This window comes from Lutjanus erythropterus, chromosome 10 (genome assembly GCF_056507025.1).
Source record: "Lutjanus erythropterus isolate fLutEry1 chromosome 10, fLutEry1.hap2, whole genome shotgun sequence".
Classification (NCBI taxonomy): domain Eukaryota; kingdom Metazoa; phylum Chordata; class Actinopteri; order Lutjaniformes; family Lutjanidae; genus Lutjanus; species Lutjanus erythropterus.
The window spans coordinates 38957158-38979099 of NC_139326.1; the positions used below are offsets into that span (position 1 = coordinate 38957158).

Below are 21942 nucleotides of genomic sequence, written 5' to 3' on the forward strand. Positions count from 1 at the left end.
ACTAAGATCATTCAAATGAAGGATATTTTTATATACTTATATTTACTGTAAAGTTTCTTTTTTCAATGCAAAACAGAATCTTTTGATTTCTAAAACTTTTTTTTTTTCAGTTTCTGATTTTTCACAGTTAAAGGGGAGGCTATGGTGGACTTCAGATAGTTCATAAATCTGAGGTTAGCTAAAAATAAAAAGAGAAATATACAACCTTTGCCCAGTTCATTTATGCTAAGTATGTACAAGTTTAATATCATTTAAAGGGGTGAGTTATATAAAAATTCACCTTCTGTACAGTTGTTATGAATGGGAAAATTAGCTCTGAGGACCAAAACTGTCTTTTGTACCAGACTGTGAACATCTTTATTTCTGCTGTAAGCTCTCTGAAGATTGACTCACTTTTAAACACAGACTCAAGTGGCCACTCGTGGAACTGCAGTTTTTGGCATTTCCACGTTGGCTTCATTTTTCAGCCAGACGTTGCTTCTTGTACTGGGGTCATACGGGGTCAGGTGGTGAGAGACACAAATCCAAATGAATACTATTGTTGTTTTTTGTCTGCTGTGTGTGTATTGCCACCACATAAGCTTTATCAACTTTAGACTGATAATATGTCAAGCTAGTGGTGCTGCCTCAAAATGGCAGGAGAAAAAACAATTAATGAAGCTTTTGAAATGGCTATTAGAAAAATGAAGCCACATAGTTCACTGCAGACTCCCTGACTACCTCAGATGAATCCTGTTTGGAGCCAAGCAGCTGTGCATTTTTTTTTTTTTTTTTTTTTTTTACTTTAATGTGACTTAAGGTTTACTGCTCAGCAATCAGAAACAGATCACTGTCACACCAAACAGTAAACTACATCAGCACTTGTGTTTACTGGAATGAACCAAAGATTGGAGTTGTGAATGACACACAGCAGGTTTGGTGGTTTATCTACAGCATCCAATTAATTTGGATCTTCCCTTTTCTTCCAAAGTAAAGAACTATTATCATCTTAATGTGCGGCCTGTGTTTATACTGTTTGAGGATCAGTATGGTAGTGTCAACAAAACACCCAAGTCAAGGCAAATCAAGCTACTGTAAGACATCTGATATTGGCAAAAAGTCCACTCTTTTGTCTCATAATGCTACGTGCCCTTTGATAAAGAGATGACACTTTCTCATCGAGCTTTCTCCCTGTTTGGATGGTCTCCCTAACCTTAGCTCTCCCAGTTAGGATTCAAATACAGCATTAAACACACACAGTGACAATGTAAACTAAAGCCTTCAAAGAAGATGATAAAACTCATCACAATTCCTCAAAAATGCATTAAAAAGGTTGGTTTAAAGCCATGCTAGCACCATTCGTCCTCCTCTGCCTCCTGGTAATACCTGGGTCCCCTGACGCCAGAGCCTGGGCTGGTGCTGCCCCCAAAGCTGAAGTGGTACCCGTTGGGCACCCCAAGGTTCTGCTGCGGAGCGGGAAGCAGGGCTCCCATCATGCGAGGCAGTGCGGTCCGAGGTGAGCATCCGACACGGGGGCTGGGCGTCAGTGACGCCGCATCCTGGAAGACGTCCAGCTGGTCCCGGAGGCTGCCGTAGAGGCTGCCCAGGGCCTCGTCGTGGCCCTGGCCCAGGAAGGGCTCGGAGCTGATACGAGTGACGGGGCAGGGGAAGTGGCGTGAGCCGCTGTGCCGGAGGGCGTTGTGCTCCGACAGGCCGCGGCTCAGCCGGCCGGGACTCAGAGAGGCCTGGCTGGACACAAAGTGCACAGGGGATGAATTGGCAGTCTTGTAGGCCACCCCGGGCCGCGGGGTGAGGGGGGTCTGGGGGAGCTGCCGACGTCCGCGGCTTGGCGTGCTAGAACTGGAGCTCAGTGCCACTGGGCTGCCTTTAACCCAACCACTGCCCTAGATGAAAATTGGACAAGCAATTTGAAACGATAGAACGATGAGGAAAATATGTAAGAGAGGAAAGGAAAAGGGAAGGAAACAGGGACAGGGCCGCCGGAGGGAGGAAAGGAAAGGAAAGACACCAAAATGTGAGATGTGATGACGACATGAAAGATGACAGAGGACAAATGAGGGAGAGGACACAGACAGAGAAGACAGAATGGAAGAAGAAGCACTAATGGAAAGGTAACGATGGACAGACAAAATGGATGGAAAATGATGAAAAGAGAAAGTGGGAAAAGAAGTGAAAGGCCATGAGAGGCTGCACTACAGGCAGACAGGAGAGAAAGTAGTAGTAAGAACATGCAGAGAGGTCGCAGTAATACTTCAACATTAAATTTCCCTTTTTATTCTCTCTTCCTCCTACGCTCCTCTGTTCCATGCTGCTCTAAGGTCCCATTGCTGTATTAGACATCTTAAGGTTTAATGTGTAGATAAATATATTATATTGTACTGACACCATAAATGATTTTATACATTTTTGTTGTCAAAAAAAAAAAAAAAATCCAACAGCGGTCATGGAGAAGAAAAAAGTAGAAACAGAAAAGAAGAGGCCTTAACCTCCTTCTTGTACAATTAGATGAAAAGGCTGATTGCAGGCGTACACAAAGTAAACTGAGAGCTGCTCTTGAATCATTTGTAGTACTGGTCAGAATCACTGCTGCTGGCATCAAGTTATAGAAGTCTGAACACACTGAAGCAGAGGGCTTTTATTTCCGCCGGCATATTTTTTTTTCAAAACAGATGCCTGCAAATGACCTATAGCTGTGACTTATTAACTGGAAAACACAAAGGGACCACAGTATTGCTTAATCCCAAATTCAAATTAGATAAATGAATATTTACGTGTTTTTCTAGGAGGATATTGAAGCTGTATTCAAAGAAAGGCCATTTGGAGGTCCCAAAAGCCGCTGCTCCACAGTAACCGAAACACAAAGACATTATAGTGCTTTTTTCCCCTCGTTGAAACCAGGATTTATGCATATAAAGGTGCCAAAAAAGTGCTGTGGAAAAGCAGTTTATATAAAAAGCTGCAAGCTATTATATTTAGCATAATATTAAAACTGCACATGATCATAATTGGGATTTCATTGGCTATACAGAGCACCTGTTCCACTGGTTCTGTCTTTACACAAGAGAGGAGAGGCAAGCACCTCCTTAACTTCCCTCCACTGAACTGTTGATCTGAATGTCAGACCGCCGCTGCCACAAAGATATCGCTAATATCTTCATGCTGACCTGAGTTTTGACAGATATATTGTGAGTAGAAGATAAGAACATCTGCTGGTTAGTTCATTCAGTTTGTGGGTGTTTATTGTTGATGGAAATAGTGTGTTTTGGACTAAATATTTTACTGAACTGGATCAACTGTAGACAGTTTATTACTACGTGGATTATGCTTCAAAGGTGAGTTGCCTAATTTTGTAAGTGTGTGTTTGCTTGTTCTCAGCTTTCCAAACATGTTGCATGAGTATACATGTTAATATAGCAGCTGTGTACTTTCACCCCCTACTCCACTTGATGCTCAGAGGAGATAATTCTAATGAAATTAGAGTCTAATTGAGTCTAAATGAGTATTGAGCAGCAGCAGTGTATTTCTGAGTTTTACTGTCCTTAAATCTAAATATTCTGAGGAAAAACAGAATTTAAAGTCATGTGAACTCTTTAGACATCCCCTTCCCCTGGTCTGAAGCTCTGTCTGGTGCTGCTCTACACGCCCCTGCCCTCCCACCTGCTTGTTGCTGGTTTCCTGCCCCTCGCTGGGGGAGGCGGCACAGCTGGCGGTGGCAGATTTGGTGTGGCAGTGTTCCCGGCTGCAGTAGCGGTCACAGGAGTAGTAGCGCTGCTTGTCCGCCGAGGAGTGGTGGTGTCTCCTCTCGTGGGAGCGTCCGCGGTCGTGGCCACGCTCTCTGGAGGCAGCTGGGTCAGACGCTGGCTCTCCTGGTGCACCTGTGGAGGAGGACGATATCACAAAATGAAAGGTGATCTTTCTGTATTCTAGATAATATCCTGACTTTTGTATCTGTTGCTGTCAAGACTTTGGTTCATCAGGGCTTTAAGTGCCACTCTTATAATCAAGGCATTTATTTCTGTCGATTGTTAACAGCAGAGATTTTGACTTTTCAAAGTAGAAAAAACACAGGTGTTACTAATAACTTTAGTGATGGCTCTGTTCGACTGTGTGACAGTGAGTTGAAACTGAAAAGCTAAATGGAATTCAGCCATAATCCAGTATATTATTTATACATTCACTTCTTCTCCTGTGACAGGTCAAAGTGTCCTCTGTGAGAAAATCCAATGTATGAAGCAGTTATGATCTGATTTGTTTGATTTCCAAAGTTTCACCAACATTTCCATGATGTAGATAGATGGTTGTCTTATTTTTTTGTATTTTTTTGAGAACAGATGTATTCAAATTTACAGCTGTAGATGTGATGGACTGATGGAAGAAAGGTTTTACTAAGTGGAAGGAGGTCACTCAGTCGAGTGCAGATCTCCACTCAGCAAACTAAAAAGAGTATTTGGATGTAATCCCTCTCTCATCACCATCATTTTGATTAGTAAATGTCATTTATTTCTCAGTATTACATATTTTTTCCCAATAACTGTAACAGATTACAATGCCATTTCTTTTTTTAATACATGTAGTTAAATGTAACTAAATTACAAAATAAATGTACATGTAAGCAGCTACTCTCCAGCACTGCTAGTATCCTATTAGACATTTGTGTACACTTTTTTCATAATTAGTATATGAATTCATGTTTTGTGAGGTCACATTGACCTCTGAACTTTAACCACCAAAATCTGACCAGTTCATCCTCAAGTCCAAATGAACATTTGTGCCAGGTTTGAGGAAGTTCCCTCAAGGTGTTCTTGAGATATCACCTTCCCAAGAATGGGGTAACCCAAAAACATATAGTGCCTGTGGCCACAGCTGTTACCAGCGTGGAGCCGTAGAAAATGTTTTCCATTTTTCAAAAATTGCGGATCAAAGAGGTCCCTCAGCATTCACTCATGAATGTGCAAAAGAATTAGACTGATTGGTTCAGTAGTATTCGAGATTAGCTCTAAACAAGCTCCATCCATCGGTCATTCACACTTTTGTTTTGTATTTATTAGAAAAGCTGAAACTTTTGACCCTCTATTACAAAATATTTATAACTGCAAACGTCATGGTTTATGACCATTTATTATACCTGCCAGGTGTAAGTCTGGAGGGGATCATCTTTCAGAGGCTCACATTTAAAGCTAGAATGAACATTCTGGTATCACATGCAACCTGATGACAAAAGGCCTCCACTGACTCTGTCCTAACAAACAAATAATGACAATAAAGGTTTACAAAATGTATCTTGCCTTTTTATCACATTGAATATATCATATAGTTCTTCTTCACTTTACACACACACACACACACACACACACACACACACACACACACACACACACACACACACAATGGTAGCATACTATGAGTCCTTACTACAGTTGATTGTTGTGTGTATAGAGTACAGACAGTCATCAGGCATTACAAACCCCTCCAGTCAGTCTAATCAACAGCATCCATAAAACACTTGAACCTATAATTCATTAAATGTGACATCTGTAATGTTTTATGACTGTTAATATAGTGCATCAGAGAGTGTGACATGTTTATGAGTATAGTCATAAATGCATTATAATACACTTTAATTGCCCCCATAATACACCATAGATGATAAACTGTTTTTGGACAGTAAATAACTTGAAACGAAACCCTGTGCAAGATTTTCTTTCATTGGTTTCAGTGTAGAGTTTTAAAGGGACAGTTCACTCCAAAATGAAAAATAAATATTTTTCCCTGGCCTGCAGTGCTGTTTATTCATCAAGATTTTTTTGTTTTTGGTGTGAGTTGCAGAGGTGTCTGCCTTCTCTTGAGGGTAATGGGACTAAATGGTACTCAGCTTATGGTTCTGCTTTCTTTTTGAAGGAGAATCTACCAGGACTACTTTAGAATCTACTGAGACTACGTTCTTTTTACTGGAAAGAAAGTAGTTCTGCTAATGGCAAGGTCTGTGGATTTTTTTTGGAAGAAACACTGGATTTGAATTTTTCAACTGTATTTTTTGGTACAAGATGAGTGCCATTTAGTCCTATTATACTGGAGAGAAGGCAGACACCTCTATGACAGGTATCTCCAAAACTCTGCAACTCACATGAAAACAATCTGGACAAATAAACAGCACTACAGGCCACAGGAAAACATATCTATTTTTGATTTTGGGGTGAGCTGTCCCTTTAACATCTCATATTTGTTTACAATCTATGCTAAATGTTTGTCTAAGTTTAACTAGGACTAAATTCTTTTAAATACTCATTACCTACTTAAAACTATAGAATATCAGCGTCCACAGTCTTCAGTCCAAACATACGACTTACTGTAAAAATCACACTGTTGATCAACACTGTTTACAAGGTGACAGCTCCATGAGCAGCTGCATCTTGGTCCTGCTTGAGAAACAGAAGTCTGCAGCAGCAGCATTCAGACAGACTGTGAGACCAAAGTGCTTTTATTCCCTCTGCTGACATTTTTCTTTCTCCATAGCCTCACCCTGCAGAGAGGCTGCCTATAAATTACTGGGTCGTTGGCTGTTCATGTCTGTCAGTCTCTTTTATCTGAGTAATAAAGAGCATGTGTATGGAGCTGCAGACCCAGAGAGAGCACTGCTGATCTCTATCACAGCTGAGACCCTGCAGGGTGGCCACCACTCAGCCTCTAACACACATGCTGCTGTGTCCATCTTCTGCACAGAGGTGACCATCAATGTGAAGCACTGCAACCTTTTTGTGAGCATGTTATTTTTATTTCTTACCTTAAAGGGACAGTTTACCACAAAATCAAAAAAAAAAACTTTTTTCCTTACCTGTAGTGCTTATCCATTTAGATTGTGTTAGTGTGAACTGCTGAGTTTTGGAGAATATGGCCGGAGAGTATAATGGAACTAGATGGCACTAGTCCTGTGGTGCTCAAAGTGACAAAAAAATACATTTGAAAAACTTAAAGGAGAAGTGTGTGATTTCCAGTGACATCTAACGTTCAAACCTAGACTGCAACTAAGAGGATTTACCCCGACACCTCTCACCAAGAGTATGGTGGCCGTCAGCAGACAAAATGGCGAGCGAAAGCTATCTCACAACAAACTACAATTATGTGTGTAGGATGAATTACCTGTCCAGCAGAAAACAGGCAACCTTGGCGTCACTGTGAAAACGTTTGTCCTCCATCAGCGATTTCCATCGTGTTAACGCTATGCTGATGTTGATTCGTGTTTTTGCCGTTTCCTGTCATGCTTGTGTTTACTTTCTTTGCGTCTCTGCTTCTTGGATGACGGGGATTCACTGTCCGCTGCTTTTTGTTCTGGTACAGTGTATGTATGATCCTCCATTTGTCAAAACTGAGCCAGTCAAGGTTCACAACGCTAAATGGTCTGTCAGCAATCACCTGCGTCTATCCTCCCCGTCTACTTCCGTGTTTACGCTGCGGCGTCTACGTAAGGTCGCCATGGGCTTCCCAAGACTCACTGTTAGTGCAGTTTGTCCGCTCTGCGCTGCCGTAGATGGCGCAGGATGATGATCTCCGTAAGTCGACCCGACAGTATATAACTATAAATGGCTATTTCTAAAGTAACGGGAAAATATAGATTATGAGTTTATGTTGATTGATAATAATAAATAACATACTTATATATAATATATCTCATTTATGTACATAAATTCCTGTAATTATTACACACTGGTCCTTTAATAGTAATGTCACTACAAAAACACATTCAAGAAAAATATTATTCAATTATACACTAAATAGTAATGGCTGCATTTACTTACTGGTTTACAAGAGTGTGTTTGTTTGAGCACATGTATATTCATTTATTTATGTATTATCAATTTTAAACTGTATTTAAGTTTCTAAAAAACATAATTTCAGTTCCTGGGCTTTACTTCTGTCTCTTTTGTTGTCTTACATGTGTAAGCCAACAAAATAAACACCTCCTTGAGGAGTCACTGAGGAATGAAGAAAAAGTTTAGAAACCTATGCCAATTTTTTTAGGTCCTAAGCTGAGCAAAAATGTCCTGCTTTACAGTGGACATGATGAGGAAGTCTTTAGCTTTTTTTTCACCAAAATATGCAACAAATGTGACCTCAGGAGTGTATTTGTATACCATGCTCTGTGCAGACTGTGCGTGCGTGTCTATAAGTGCTGACTAACCAGCAGAGCTGGGTGGCTGTCCACCCAGAGGTGTATCCAGTGACCTCTGCCTCTTCTCTCTGTCTCTGTCTTTATCTCTGTCTCTGCGGTGGTGGCAGCGGTGGTGGTGGTGATGGTGGTGGGGTCGATCCTGGCTGGGTTTCTCCAGCGTGTAGTCCCTCAGGTTGACCTCCTGGGGCCGCTGTGGCGCCACAGTGGAGGCTGAGCGCTTCATCGGGCTGGCATCAGGGACAGTCTGAGGGAGGAGGGAGAGAGACAGACAGAAAGGCTTGCTGACAGTCAAGTCTGACAGGTTTTTATTCAGTAGTTCTCTTATAATTCCAGCCTCATACTACGACTACACCTGATTTTTGTATATTAAAGAGAAAATTTGGCACTGTTTAGGTGGATGTCCAGCCAATATTGTAAATGCAGTCAATTAAAGCAATAACATCCTTTGTGCTGCTATATTAACCAAAAGAACTGAGTTTTCCTGGTTACAGAGCCATGCAGCTATGCCTAAATCTACCAGGATTCATTGCAGGTCGGCTTGTTATGCACCCATATTGCCATGTAGCAATACCCTGGCCTATAGCTGGTACTTTGTTAGCCAAAACAGTGTTAGGTGACAAAAATACTTATCTAGCACCCTGGCTACCTAGAGGAGGAGAGTAGAAATCCAAGCTGAAATAGCCTGTACTTCTTCCTGCATCCAGTGACATCACTGCAGAACAACAGGTGTCGCAGCAGGAGACCTCCTGTTCTCAGTCTATATAGCAGCACAGAAGAATTTATTGCTTCAATAGACTACATTTACCACCCTCACTGACTGGACATCCACATGAAAAGTGACAATTTTCCCTTTAAGTTCCCCCTTGTTTACTGACTTACAGGACTGCACGCACTGAGACACTCCAGAGAGAAGGGTCTGACTGTTTTCATTCATACACATTTCATGTATATACATACATGTTTACTAATTAAAACATGAATATGTAAATTTTATTTATTCAACCATGGGATTAAAAAAAGGCATTAGACCAGAAATGAAATGTATCAGGTTTTAGAAAAATTGGCAATCATGCCTGATGGAAGAACAAAGAGAAAGGAGAAGCTTTCGTGATCTTTAATTTAAGACTGCAGCAGTGGGAACAGCTGGCCAGCCTGCACCTACAGCATTGACTTAACCACATTTTCATTGTTTATTGAAGGATAAAGAGCCAGGTGTTCCATGCAAATCAGTGGGAGGTAATTTATGAAAGGTGAGCTACAATAGACTCCCTGTATTTACAACCATTTGTTAGAAAAACATCCAAACTCACTGATGTTTATTCCACTTATGAATACAAAGAGGAGAAATAACCTCACCTCACAACATCAGGGTCTTACATAAATTAAAAGCTTTGTTTTTTTAAATGTAATTTGCTTTAAGTATCAAAGGTTACCAAACTCTGAGGAAGAGGATGAGAGAATTCTCGATTAAGGGTCTTTGGAGATTTTCAGATGAATGCAGTGTTTTTTTTAAATTTATCTAACTAAATTTCAACTTGTCCAATGCATATCCTGGACAAGGGAAGTAATGCCAATACCACAGAGGACTCCAAGGTCCTTAATATGATTTCTGGGATCTCGGGGGCTTCATTTACAGAAGCCCAAGGAGGGCAAGCAAGAACAAAAAATGGTGATTTAATGATCTGATCTAAATAGTCTCTTTTGTGTTCATGACCCAAGAACAGGTGAAAAAATGTTTTGCAGGGATAGTCTTTCTAAGTTTCTTATTTTTTTGTAACAGGAGGTGAAAAGAAAGAGTTTTGGCAGGTGATTTTTTTTTTGTCAGGATCATTTTACTTAGTTCTTGTTGTTATAATACTCATTTCAGCCACTAGAGGTTGAAGTGCTCCACTTTCATATGCCTATGTTCCAATAGGACTGAAAGCATTCATGTTTTCTCTTAGTGAGTTCTAATTTCTCCATGCACTCTAAACACAAGGTAAATATTGTGTGTCACCAAGTTACATAACATTACTGTCAAGTCTTTCCTTTGGCTAGAAATGTATTTAATTCTGCACCAGAAATCAGATGACAAAAGACCTGTTTACGCAGATGAAAAAACACAGAAATACAATCCTGGCAAAACTTTCAGGAGAGAAAATAATTTAAATCACACCAATGGATCAACAATTTTTTTCACTTGCCCTCAGGGCTTCTGTAGTCATGCCATTTGATGATTATATACAAATAACATGATTTTTAAAAGGCTGATCTACATATTTTTTAACAGAATATCTTTTAAAATTTGACTGTTTTAGGAAAGAAGAATGGAGTATAAGGAATTTAGTCATCTCTACCAGAATTATATACCTGGTCAATACTGAGGTTCCACCCTAGCATCAAAAATGTAAGTTATTAATGTCCAGTGAGCAGGTCATTATGATGATGCAGGACCTTGATGAGAAGTGGAGGGGTCTTGAATCATCCTAAAGGGATTTATTTTGCAATAATAACCTGCTCACTGTACTGAATCTTGCTTAGTAAATGGTTACTTACTAAATAAAATCTCTAATTTGACACAATTTAATTTTAAAATGATTTTATGATTTAAACATGATTTTATTGCTCCCCCAAGAGTCTATGACAGGAACTGCCCAGTGCTCTTCATAGCAACGGTCTGTTATAAAGAAATAACAGACCCTAGAACACTGTAATGGACAAATCAGAATCGTATATTCAACAAAGTCATGTAAGAAAGAGAATCAACTGTGAAAAGACACTGTCACCAGACATGCAGTATGGATTGAAGACAAATCATGTGAGTCCATGAGATAATCTTACATTACCATCTCACATTCACTGACAATGTTTTTGGATTTGATCTTACAGTGCAGGCACAGTGGATTCAAGAGCTTACCCAGCAGGACTATATAAATCTGCATAATGTCAAACCACAAGCAACTTTATGTTGTGTGACAGCGTGTACATACAGCTAGATGGATCCCTGGAGAGTGGCGTGAGTGGCTCCGCTGTTACGCAAAAGAAGGACAGAGAGAGAAAGAACAGAGAATGAGAAAACAGATCAGCAGTGGTTACTGTTTTTGGTTACAGAAGTTTTCAAATATTTTACTTAAAGCCACTAGATAATTGTGGCCTTGATCAAAAATGATACCTTCCTGTTGAAAATGAATGCTCTATAAGTATTCAGAATAGAATAGAATACATCTGTGACTTCTTTCAGATGCCATCAAGATTATTATTTGTATTTAGTACATTGGAAGTTGTCATGAGTATTAATGTCTGCTGTATATACCACAACACCTTGATAATGTTTTCTTTGATAGCACTAATGGTGAGCTCCAAAGTCAGAAATTTTCATATACAATACATGCAGATTTAAGTAAAATTTCATTATTAATGATACAAGGATACAATTATTTTATAACTGTATACTATATAATAACTGTATTATAATTGTATAATGACATTTCAGTGTAGTTCCCTCTTGATTGATTGACAGGAATTGGCTGAAAAGATGATAAAAAAAATACAGTACAAACTAATTTATAAGGACGAGTGAAGAGGCTGTTCCTCAGTATGGTGGTACAGTAGTGGATACTTCTGTATGTCCTGCCTGACATCAGCGGGGTGAACAGGCTGTGGCTGGGGTGGGAGTTGTTTTTTAGTGTCCTCTGTGTCTGCACAGGCACCTCACTTCCATATCATTAATGCTCAATAGATGGGTGCCAATGATGTTCTGAGTGGTTTTTAATCACCAACTGAGTCCTCCTGTCCTGGGCCGTTCCCGTCCCATGCCAGTTTGTGATTTTTCTAGTTCAGATGCTTTCAATTGCTCTTCTGTAGGAGTTAATAAGAGTTTCCCTAAAATACAGCCATTTTGGAGCCTTCTTTACTGCCCAGAACATTGTTGGTATCCACTTACTAAGCATCAGTGATATGAGGGAGGTGAGGTGGCAGCACAGAGCCCAGAGGACACTAAAAGACAACACCCATCACAACACAGCCTGTTCACCCTGCTGTCATCAGACAGGAGATGCAGAAGTATCTGCTGCTGTACCACCAGACTGAAGAGCAGCTTCTTTTCTCAGACTGAGACTGCTTCATTCATCCTTAGTTTGTGCTAATAGTATTTAACTCTTCAACCAGTTCCAATCAACCAGTCAACATGGGCACTACATCAAAATCTCATTATACAACCTTGTTGTAAATGATAAATAAATTGCCCTGTACCCTTGTTCAGGCTGTGTTCAGCTGCAGAGGAGAACTGCTGACTCTGACTCGGGAAACATTCTCCGTGGAATTTGATGAATAGAGGGAAGTCTCATCCATATCCTTTGCAGAGGTCTCTGAGCTAGTTAAGAAGCTCCTAAAGCAAGAAGGTGCTACATGTGGATGAGATTTGTGCTGAGAAGCTAAAGGCTGAAATATCTTTGGGTGTTGCTCTTGTGTGGGTAGCATGGCGGATGGGGAAAGAGCTCGTGGATACAAGTGGACAAAGTGACTTGGCTCACCCTGGGGTAGACGCTGGTGTAGACTCAGAACCCATCTGAAAAATGTTTCTGGGCAGAGCTGTCTGCAGTAGAGTTAGGTGATATCTACCAAACTGTCCACAATGAAACATCGCCAATGGACAATGATGTCATTTTTTGCAGGGAAGGTGGGGGTTTAACTGTCCCATAATAGAAAAGCTGACTTGCTCACCAGCTCACCACTGTAGTCACTGTTGCTTCCCACTCTTGCTCTGACTGCAGCCTATTAGCTGTCCCACTCTGCCAAGAAAACTCTCCAGTTAAGGGAGCAGACAGATCAACTCTCACATCCTTGCCAGGCGAGTGTTCAATATACCTCCTCGTGGCCAGGTCCGCACTACATGTCCATAACTTAGTTAGTGGTATGACTGAAAGACACAGCTGGCAGAAAAGAAACATGGCTGCCACCAGTGTAACAACGTGTCTTGGGTTTGCCTAACTGGGCAGGTTTAACAAGCAGCAACAGCTTCTTTTTTTCCTCTCCCTACAGTCAAAGGCTTTGAAATCATGATGTTACGATGGTAGAGGGCTGAGTGGTCGATGTCTGCCAGCCATCGGCGATGGAGGACACAGGTGGATCGGCCCAGTCCTCGTCTGCACTCTGATGTGGATCAGTGGCAGAAAAAGGGGTGGATGGATCAACATTTGGGTTATTTGGTTTTTAGAATTTCTGATTTCTCACATCTTGTATGTAAAATTTGCAAAGTAATTACAGCTGTCAACTAACTGTCAACAGTTGCATAACCTAGACACACTCCGGTATCTCAACACTGTGCTTAAGTCCATGAATTAAGGAAATGTACTTCCTACTGTTACTTCTGCATATTGGATTACCAATAATCTTCTAGTAAACCCTGTAATCTCTGATGTTTCACCAGTACTCACTCCCTGTTTCTTTCAGAACCTCCTAGAGTCAGCCTCTGTGACTCTCACAGATATCTCTAAGAACATATCAGCCTCAATTCCCTCTGCTCTTGCCTGCCAGGCCTGTTATCTGGAGAGGGGCCGACAAGAGCATACCCTGCTAATTAAAACGGGGTTCTGCACGTACTGTATTAAAAGGTGATGAAACTGCAAAATGAGGATCTAATGTCCCATATCAGCCGGGTTAAGAGAACTGAGTGTGGGCTTTGCTTTCTGTTCTACTCCACTGTGAACGGAGCAGGAGGTCAGACTGACTGGCTCTCTGAGGTTTTCCATGTCGCCACTGCACAAAGGAGGACCTTAAAGAGGAGAACAGGACTTAACCGATGTCATCTCCTGATCCTGGCAAAGCTGAGCTCAAATTAAGCAAAAGGAAAGCAATCTAGCAAGAGTGAAAGACAAACTGCTGTGAGTGAAGCTGGAGCCCTGGAGTTCAGACAGCGCGGTACAGTTCCCATCACACTCAGCAGCAGCAGCAGGCAGTTTTGAAAAGGCCAGTATTAATTGAATTGGCTAAAGGATTTCCTGCCCTCCATTCCAAAAGGTGAAAAAAATAAGACAGCAAGTCAACAAGTCAACCCCCCGCCCTCGTTCTTTACATCGTTTCATTAATCCCCCACTCCAGATTCTTTCTCTTCTACAGTAATGCAATTACCATCTTCCTCTCCCAGTAAATCTTGGGCCCAAAGTCATTTGGAGCCACTATCATCTTTTCGGTTGGCAGCTGGAGAAAAACGATACTGGACAAATAGCTGGCGGCCTGCCAGGATCTAATCTGATTACTGTGGACTCTCCTCTGCAGCGAGAGTAGGATCAACAACAGCCCTTCCAATTGGACTGTGAAAGGAATGCACTTTAGATGCATGAATCGATCAACATCAACATCACTCAGGAAATGAGGAGCTTATTATATTTCTTACGATCTAGTGAAAGATTCATTTAGAGTTTTTCAGCCTTAACTGGATAAATAGTGAATCCCAGTTCTTCCATGCTTTTTCAGTAAAAATGTTCTATGTGATGGTTCTCTAAAAAAAAAAAAAAGCACTTTTTGATGAGTGATGTAGGCGCAACAAACTTTTTCCATCACTCACTCAGAATATTGAGCTATGCGAAGCTATATTTAACATCTTTCCTGTTCTACAAATGAACGGACTGATGAACTAATTACTGTTTCAATGCAATGTTATCCACATAAAATCATATACTTTATGCTCCAGGGACCTCATTAACTCCTAACTAGAGCTGTAAACTTGATTCTTCAATCAGAACTATTCCTGTCATGCCTGTGTCTGTGTTTAAAATGAACATGAGACTGCCTGTATCCATGACAACAGCTGTCTCACTTCATTTGTCACTGGGCTGCTTGTGAAGAGACAAGAAAAGATGGGCGTTCAGTTTTAGCTTTGATGAGTCAGAGGAAATAATGAACTGGTTGCATAGCAGTAATTTTGACATGTCATACCAGAAAACTCACAGGTGTATTCATGATTCTTGCGTTCCACTTACTGGAGGCCTGGCCTATTCTATTGTGTGTGCTGGTTCACCTTCACTATTACTAAGACACTTAATGGAACTGAGCCATAATTACTGTTATTGAGTCCACCTGTGCTTTTCCAGCTCTGACAAGTCAAAATGTCTGCTGCTGCAACCAGTCCATTGTGTCTTGGACAAGAGAAAACACCACCTTTTGGGAAGTTTTGGGAGGTTTTCTTACCAATTATCAACCCATGAGGATTGAACAGATGGAGCATGTCGATCAGATTCAAACTGAATCATCTTACTGATGCCTTAATTTAAAACATCATCATAACAGCCTTTCAAACAATATTTTGTGTTCATGTTGTTCCCCATATTCATTGTCAAAGAATACTATGGCATTAATGTTATCTGATGTTCAAGTTATTTAACTTAAGAAAAACTCTTTTAGTGAACAAGTGAGTGAATCCAGCTTCTGCTGTGTAGTGGAGAGAACAGGTAGCTGTGATAGTGACAAGTATCACAAGTATACACTCATTGTCATTTGATTTAGCAGGTTAAGTTAACTTTTGTGTTTCCTGTACTTAATTTGACCTTGATTTATCAATGAACAGAATCTATGTTTACACTTTTGTCTCAGTTTTCCCTTGGCCCTTTTTTATCCAATTACTTTTAATTACTGTTACACCCCTCATCCCCTGACCCAACCTTGGGGGTCGTAACATATACAATAAAATGAGACAAGAATTTTACCTGAAGGTCTTGAAATTACTAAGAGCAACTAAATTAGTGTATTTTTTATCAAATGGCCAAGACTATAGCTAAATTAAAATCAGTTTCCAGAAAGATCACAGGTGCGGTGAAGATGAGGAGTTACCTGCAGCTCAGCATTGAGTCGAGGCATAGACGCAGCTCTGCCCTGGGTCTCCAGACCTGAGCCAGGTGCTGGGATTGTACTGCTGGCACTGGTCTCCATCTTCCTCATCTCCACTGACTCCTGGACACACATGCAAACACACACACACACACACACACACACACACACACACACACACACGATTTCATTAGCATCAATAGGGGTGTGGGGGTTGGAAGGACTAATTGTTACTTTTCTGTGTACTTTTCCCGTGTCTTAAAACAACTTGAACCTTATGATGTGTTGCATTAAGCACGTTTTGGATGTGTTGGATTGTACTGCTGGTGGAATAATTCTGTGGAAATTATTATTGTGAATTCAGTCACAGTGACAGTAATATAAAGACTAGTGGATCAGAAAACAAGAAGGCTTAAATTTAAATATGATAAGACACACTTATGAAACGGAAAATCAGAAATAAAGGCCTGTCTCCAAGATGAGCCTGTTCAATTAAGTCCTAGTTCTCTCTACCATTATGGTAAATAAAGGCCCTGGCCACTATTTGAGAATTTACAGTACATGTATTATGACATTTGTAATATTTTAAATTCTTTAACTGGCTTACAAAAAAAGCAAAGTGTTGCTCACAAATCATCTCCTTCCAAAAAAGCCCCTTAAAAAAATATTGTTGCTACTACTACTACTACTCATACTAACACTCACTGAAAATGTATGTGTAAGGTTTTATACATATGAAATATATGTACATTATTTTCTTTCATTTTTATGCCTCCGCCCACCGAAGGTGCCGGGCCGGAGGCATACTGTTCTCCGGTTGTCCAGCCATACGTGAGTCCGTCCGTCCGTCCGTCACAGATTTTTGTTTGAGTGATAACTTTTGAACTGGTGGACGGATTTGCACCAAATCTTGTGTGCTAACACTCTATAACAGGTACATGAACTGATTAAATTTTGGAGACCAACGCTTTCGAGATGGCCGCAAAATGGCTGCCTGACAGACCTGTCTCTAAAAACACACTTATGCCAATAACTTGGTCAATTTTTTGTATTTGACTTTGATATATTTTTGAATAACTATGTTGGATACTATTAGGTAATAAAGGTAATAGCTCTTTCCTTGCAATCTTTTCTCATTAACTGTATACTGTATCAATAGAGCCATAATTCTCAAACTCCTGGGACACTTGCAAATAGGATTTATAATGAATCAATGGTTTCAATCTGGTGACAAAATGTCACAGTTGTATGAAACTGTTGCAGGCGGAGGCATCAGAATCAACACTCTAGCGTCGACTTCTACCCGTTTTCATTTTTTTTCATTCATTTTTTTTTTTATTTCTTGACATGTGCCAGAAAACACCCTTGTCCCTAAAACTAACAGTGCATACTGATAACACAGGTATAAAAATTTGCTGATTTAATCATATTCGGTCCTTTAAAGTTGTGTCCCAGATTTCTATCAACGCCGTCACATTTTCACAAAAAGATGATTTAATCAGGCATAAAAAGGGTTAACTATACCGCAAGGACCCCTGTCTTACTGGCTGGTTTAAAAAAGGTAATAATCTTGCTCAAGCACTGGTAAATTTTTTACTTTTCAACAGATTCATTAATAATATTTCTATCAGATGTGTCTCAACCATAACAAGTCAACTCTGTAGTCCTTCTAAATCAAAGTTAAATAAGAATTATGATTTAAAAATGTGTATTTTGATTAACATTAAGAGAACTCTGAGCAGTTTTAAAAAGTAAAATGACTCATTCCAGCTATGCTGTGAAATGAAAAAAGTATAACATTCTGTCAAGTCCTTAAGACGTCAACTCAGTCAGATTTTCCATCTGATGGAGTTGATATCAACATTTAATAAAAAATGTAATCCCTGAAAGGTTGGCTGGTTACAGCGTTTAATAGTCAAGAGTTTAATCTTGTAAAACATAATTTCCAGCATTTTTCCAGCATAATTGAAGAGTAAAATCAAAGAACAGGAATAAATTGTGCAACAATGAGTAAAATATTGTTTCACATACATAGTGTGTCTGTCTACAGTACCTGAATAACGGCAGTGTCTGGTGTGTCCTCTGATGGGCCCCTGGACATGATTCTCTTAGACTTAGGTCGTGGTGCTTCCTTGGGTTTCTCCATCACCCAGGAAGCAGATGCCTTGATGTGGTCATGACCTGGCCTGTGTGTTACAGCAGTCACAGCTCAGCATAATAATAATAATGATATAATGTGAATCTTACAGGCCAGAGGTTTACATTTTCACTCCGTACACACACACACCCAGAGGGAACCTCATTTGATAACCTGATCACATCTCATCATTTTAATTCCTACTAATAATTTAGTAGTAAGGGTCTTAAGGCTGTGTCCAAAACTGTGAGTGAACACATTTTAGTGGTTTGTGTCATTGACAAACATTGTTATATACATATTATTTCTACAACAGTGAAACTCATTTCAAACTTTTCTGTTTTAAGAACCTATTTTAGTGTTTTAGGGGGTGTCTTAACATCCTGTTAAATTGTTACTGCTCATGTCTGTGGAGTTTTCCAGTCAAAGGCAGATGGTCTTGTGGAAGATTTCTCGAGGACGTTTCAGCTTTCATCCAAAAAGCTCATAAATGTTTATAAAATGCGGAGCATTGCATTGTGGGATTTTCTGTAGAAAGTAGTGTACCATGGGCACAAGTACAGAAAATGAATAAGAATAAAATACCAGACAAAAAAAAAAAAAAGATAATATAGTGTACTATCAAGTAAATAGGAAGCAATATCTGACACAGCATACTGTATGAACATCCAAAGAAGTTAAAGGCCTGGGACTCCATATCAGTCAGAACTGAAGAAGCCTTTCAGAAGCAGAATGTCTCTAAAATCTAATGGTAGTTCAGTTGCCTTTGACTTAGCATACACATTATACAATATGCTAATATAAATATATACCTAGTGTAGCAGACAAGCTTAGAATCAACACCCATGTAGTAAACCTGTAATTCTCTGATTTGAAAAGGTCTCCCTTTCCAGATCAGAGTGGGAAATCACTACTAGCTACTTTGCAACTGTCCAGTCACACTGTGACTTATGTTCTAGTGGTCTCACTGTAGAGTTCTCCAACTATCAGACTAATTTATAATTCAGAGCAGAATCAAACTTGTTGATTGTTGTTGGACTGAGGCAACACTAAATGGATGAGTCATGAATTATCAGTGTTTATTACACAACAAAAGTAATCATGAGCCATAGACTTTGTGCCAGAGAGAGAAGAAAAATTTAAAATTTAACCAATTCTGGCCTTGTGTGTGTCATGTGTTGAATTTAAATTTAATTTTCTGTCTCTTCTCTTTACACCTGACCATGCTGTAAACTACAGGACCTTCCTCGTAACCAAGTAATAGCAGTTGCAGATGTAGATGCAGTAAATGTGACCTTAGGTTTTAGATTTCATGTTATAAATCCAACTTAAAATTGTCATATTCATATGGTAAATCACATCATAATGTTTGGTCTTGATGTGACAAATGTAACCTTAGCTTTTTGTCTAAGCGTAGTAAACACAGTCTCAGTCTCAGGGCCAGATTTTTCTGCAGCTTTTGCAGCAGTTTGTCAGGCACAGATGTGAGGCATTCTGCCCCAAACACCTGTACTGTATTCATTAAACAGACGCAGAGGGCTCCAGTCACAGTTTGTCTCTCTCCTCGCTGCTTTTTCACCAAGAGATTGCACACAAATAACAGGAGGAGACATGTTAACACAGGTTGATTATATATTCTGCTGGATTTTCTAGGGTCATTGAATTTGTGTTGGTCGGTTTTGTGGGGAAACTTCTCAGCCTCTGAAGACCAGGTGTGAGCAGTGAACATGGGATATACAAAAGTCAGAAATGCAAAACAAATATAGATACACTGCCGATCAGGTGTAACATTATGACCACTGACAGGTGAAGTGAATAACACTGATTATCTCTTCATCATGGCACCTGTTAGTGGGTGGGATATATTAGGCAGCAAGTGAACATTTTGTCCTCAAAGTTGATGTGTTAGAAGCAGGAAAAATGGACACCACCACAGACCACTGCATGGTCTGCAGTGGGGAGTGAAGGCTGGCCTGTGTGGTCTGATCCAACAGATGAGCTACTGTTGATCAAACTGTTGAAGAAGTTAATGCTGGTTCTAATAGAAAGGTGTCAGAATACACAGTGCATCACAGTTTGTTGTGTATGGGGCTGCATAGCTGCAGACCAGTCAGGGTGTCCATGCTGTCCCCTGTGCACCACAGAAAGCACCAACAATGGACACATGAGCATCAGAACTGGACCATGGAGCAATGGAAGAAGGAGGCCTGGTCTGATGAATCATGTTTTCTTTTACATCATGTGGATGGCCAGGTACGTGTGTGTTGCTTACCTGGAGAACACATGGCACCAGGATGCACTATGGGAAGAGGGCAAGCCGGCAGAGGCAGTGTGATGCTTTGGACAATGTTCTGCTGGGAAACCTTGGGTCCTGCCATCCATGTGGATGTTACTTTGACACGTACCACCTACCTAAGCATTGTTGCAGACCATGTACACCCTTTCATGGAAACAGTATTCCCTGATGGCTGTGGCCTCTTTCAGCAGGATAATGCACCGTGACACAAAGCAAAAATGGTTCAGGAATGATTTGAGGAGCACAACAACAAGTTTGAGATGTTGACTTGGCCTCCAAATTCACCAGATCTCAATCCAATCGAGCATCTGTGGGATGTGCTGGACAAACAAGTCTGATCCATGGAGGCCCCACCTCGCAACTTACAGGACTTAAAGTATCTGCTGCTAACATCTCGGTGTCAGATACGACAGCACACCTTCAGGGGTCTAGTGGAGTCCATGACTCGACGGGTCAGGGCTGTTTTGGCAGCAAAAGGGGTCCAATACAACAATATTATACAACAATATTATAACAATATTAGGCAGGTGGTCATAATGTTATGCCTGATCGGTGTATAAACAAAACTAAGCTTTTCTTTGTTTTGTTACATTTAAGTGAGAGCTCAGCTGAATTTTATCTCAATATTAACATTCGTGTCAGCACCACTGTCTCTCTTTCTTCACTGCTGGCAGCAGCTTGTGTTTATTTTGTGTTTTTGGTTTGTCTTACCATATTTGTATGTTTATTACCTTCAAAAGTTAATAGTCATATTTGTATGAGTGATATTCGGAGTAATAGAAAATGCAGCCAAAGTAAATATTTCATCTGTTAACATAATTTCATTTTGTTTCTGAATGGGTTGATCCTCTGCACTTACTAAGCTCTCCTTCATTCATATAATGTGTTGGGAGGGCAGTACCAGGATCAGCTCAGGAGCTGACTCTCAACCTCAGTTTTAGTCTTTATTTTTAAGTCAGGATTTAATTTTCATCTTGGAAGCAGTAAACTACACCAAAACCCACTAAACCTACCTTGATTTAAAGTCTTGATGTTGTAGTGTGTGTTCTGGATGTAGTTTTTAGGCTTGATGAAGTGACTTAAAGGGATAGTTTGCATTTTCTGAGGTGAGTTTGCTTGAGGTACTTCTCCATAGTCAGTGTATTACCTTCAGTAGATGGCAGTCGACACGCTGGAACAGCAGTGTAGGAAGCTAAGCAATATACTGCTGTGGACAGGGTTGGCAACAAAATGTTTTGTAGACACCTAAAAAAAATCAATATCTGTTTTCGAGCAGGAAACCAACACTTCTCATTCACTGTATTTTTCTTATTTTTTTATAAGAAATTGTTCAGATTATACCAACAGTGTGCAAAGTTGTCAAAGCAAAAGGTGGCTACTTTGACAAATCTAAAATATAAAAGAGCAAAAAACTTCTGCACATTTGTAGGTTGACAGATATGTAGAAGACCAATAGTTGACAAAAAAGCTAAAAGACTCTTGCACACTGTCTTCTGCACTTGCAATCAAAGATTTAAAAACATTATATTGATAACATTG

The 21942-nt window shown here is 40.1% G+C and overlaps 1 protein-coding gene across 1 annotated transcript in view; it reads right to left on the minus strand.

Annotated features, from left to right (window-relative positions):
- Positions 1–1159: 1159 nt before the first annotated feature.
- The window catches only part of cacna1ba (calcium channel, voltage-dependent, N type, alpha 1B subunit, a), a 162922-nt gene continuing 142139 nt past the window's right edge, over positions 1160–21942 (minus strand). Inside the window, exons 44-49 of the mRNA XM_084729269.1 lie at positions 18024–18156; positions 15974–16093; positions 11137–11175; positions 8177–8411; positions 3658–3875; positions 1160–1883 (exon numbers count right to left, since the gene is read on the minus strand). Coding sequence (XP_084585395.1) covers positions 1329–1883; positions 3658–3875; positions 8177–8411; positions 11137–11175; positions 15974–16093; positions 18024–18156 — 1300 coding nt within the window. The 3' untranslated portion in view covers positions 1160–1328. The remainder of the gene's footprint in view (positions 1884–3657; positions 3876–8176; positions 8412–11136; positions 11176–15973; positions 16094–18023; positions 18157–21942) is intronic.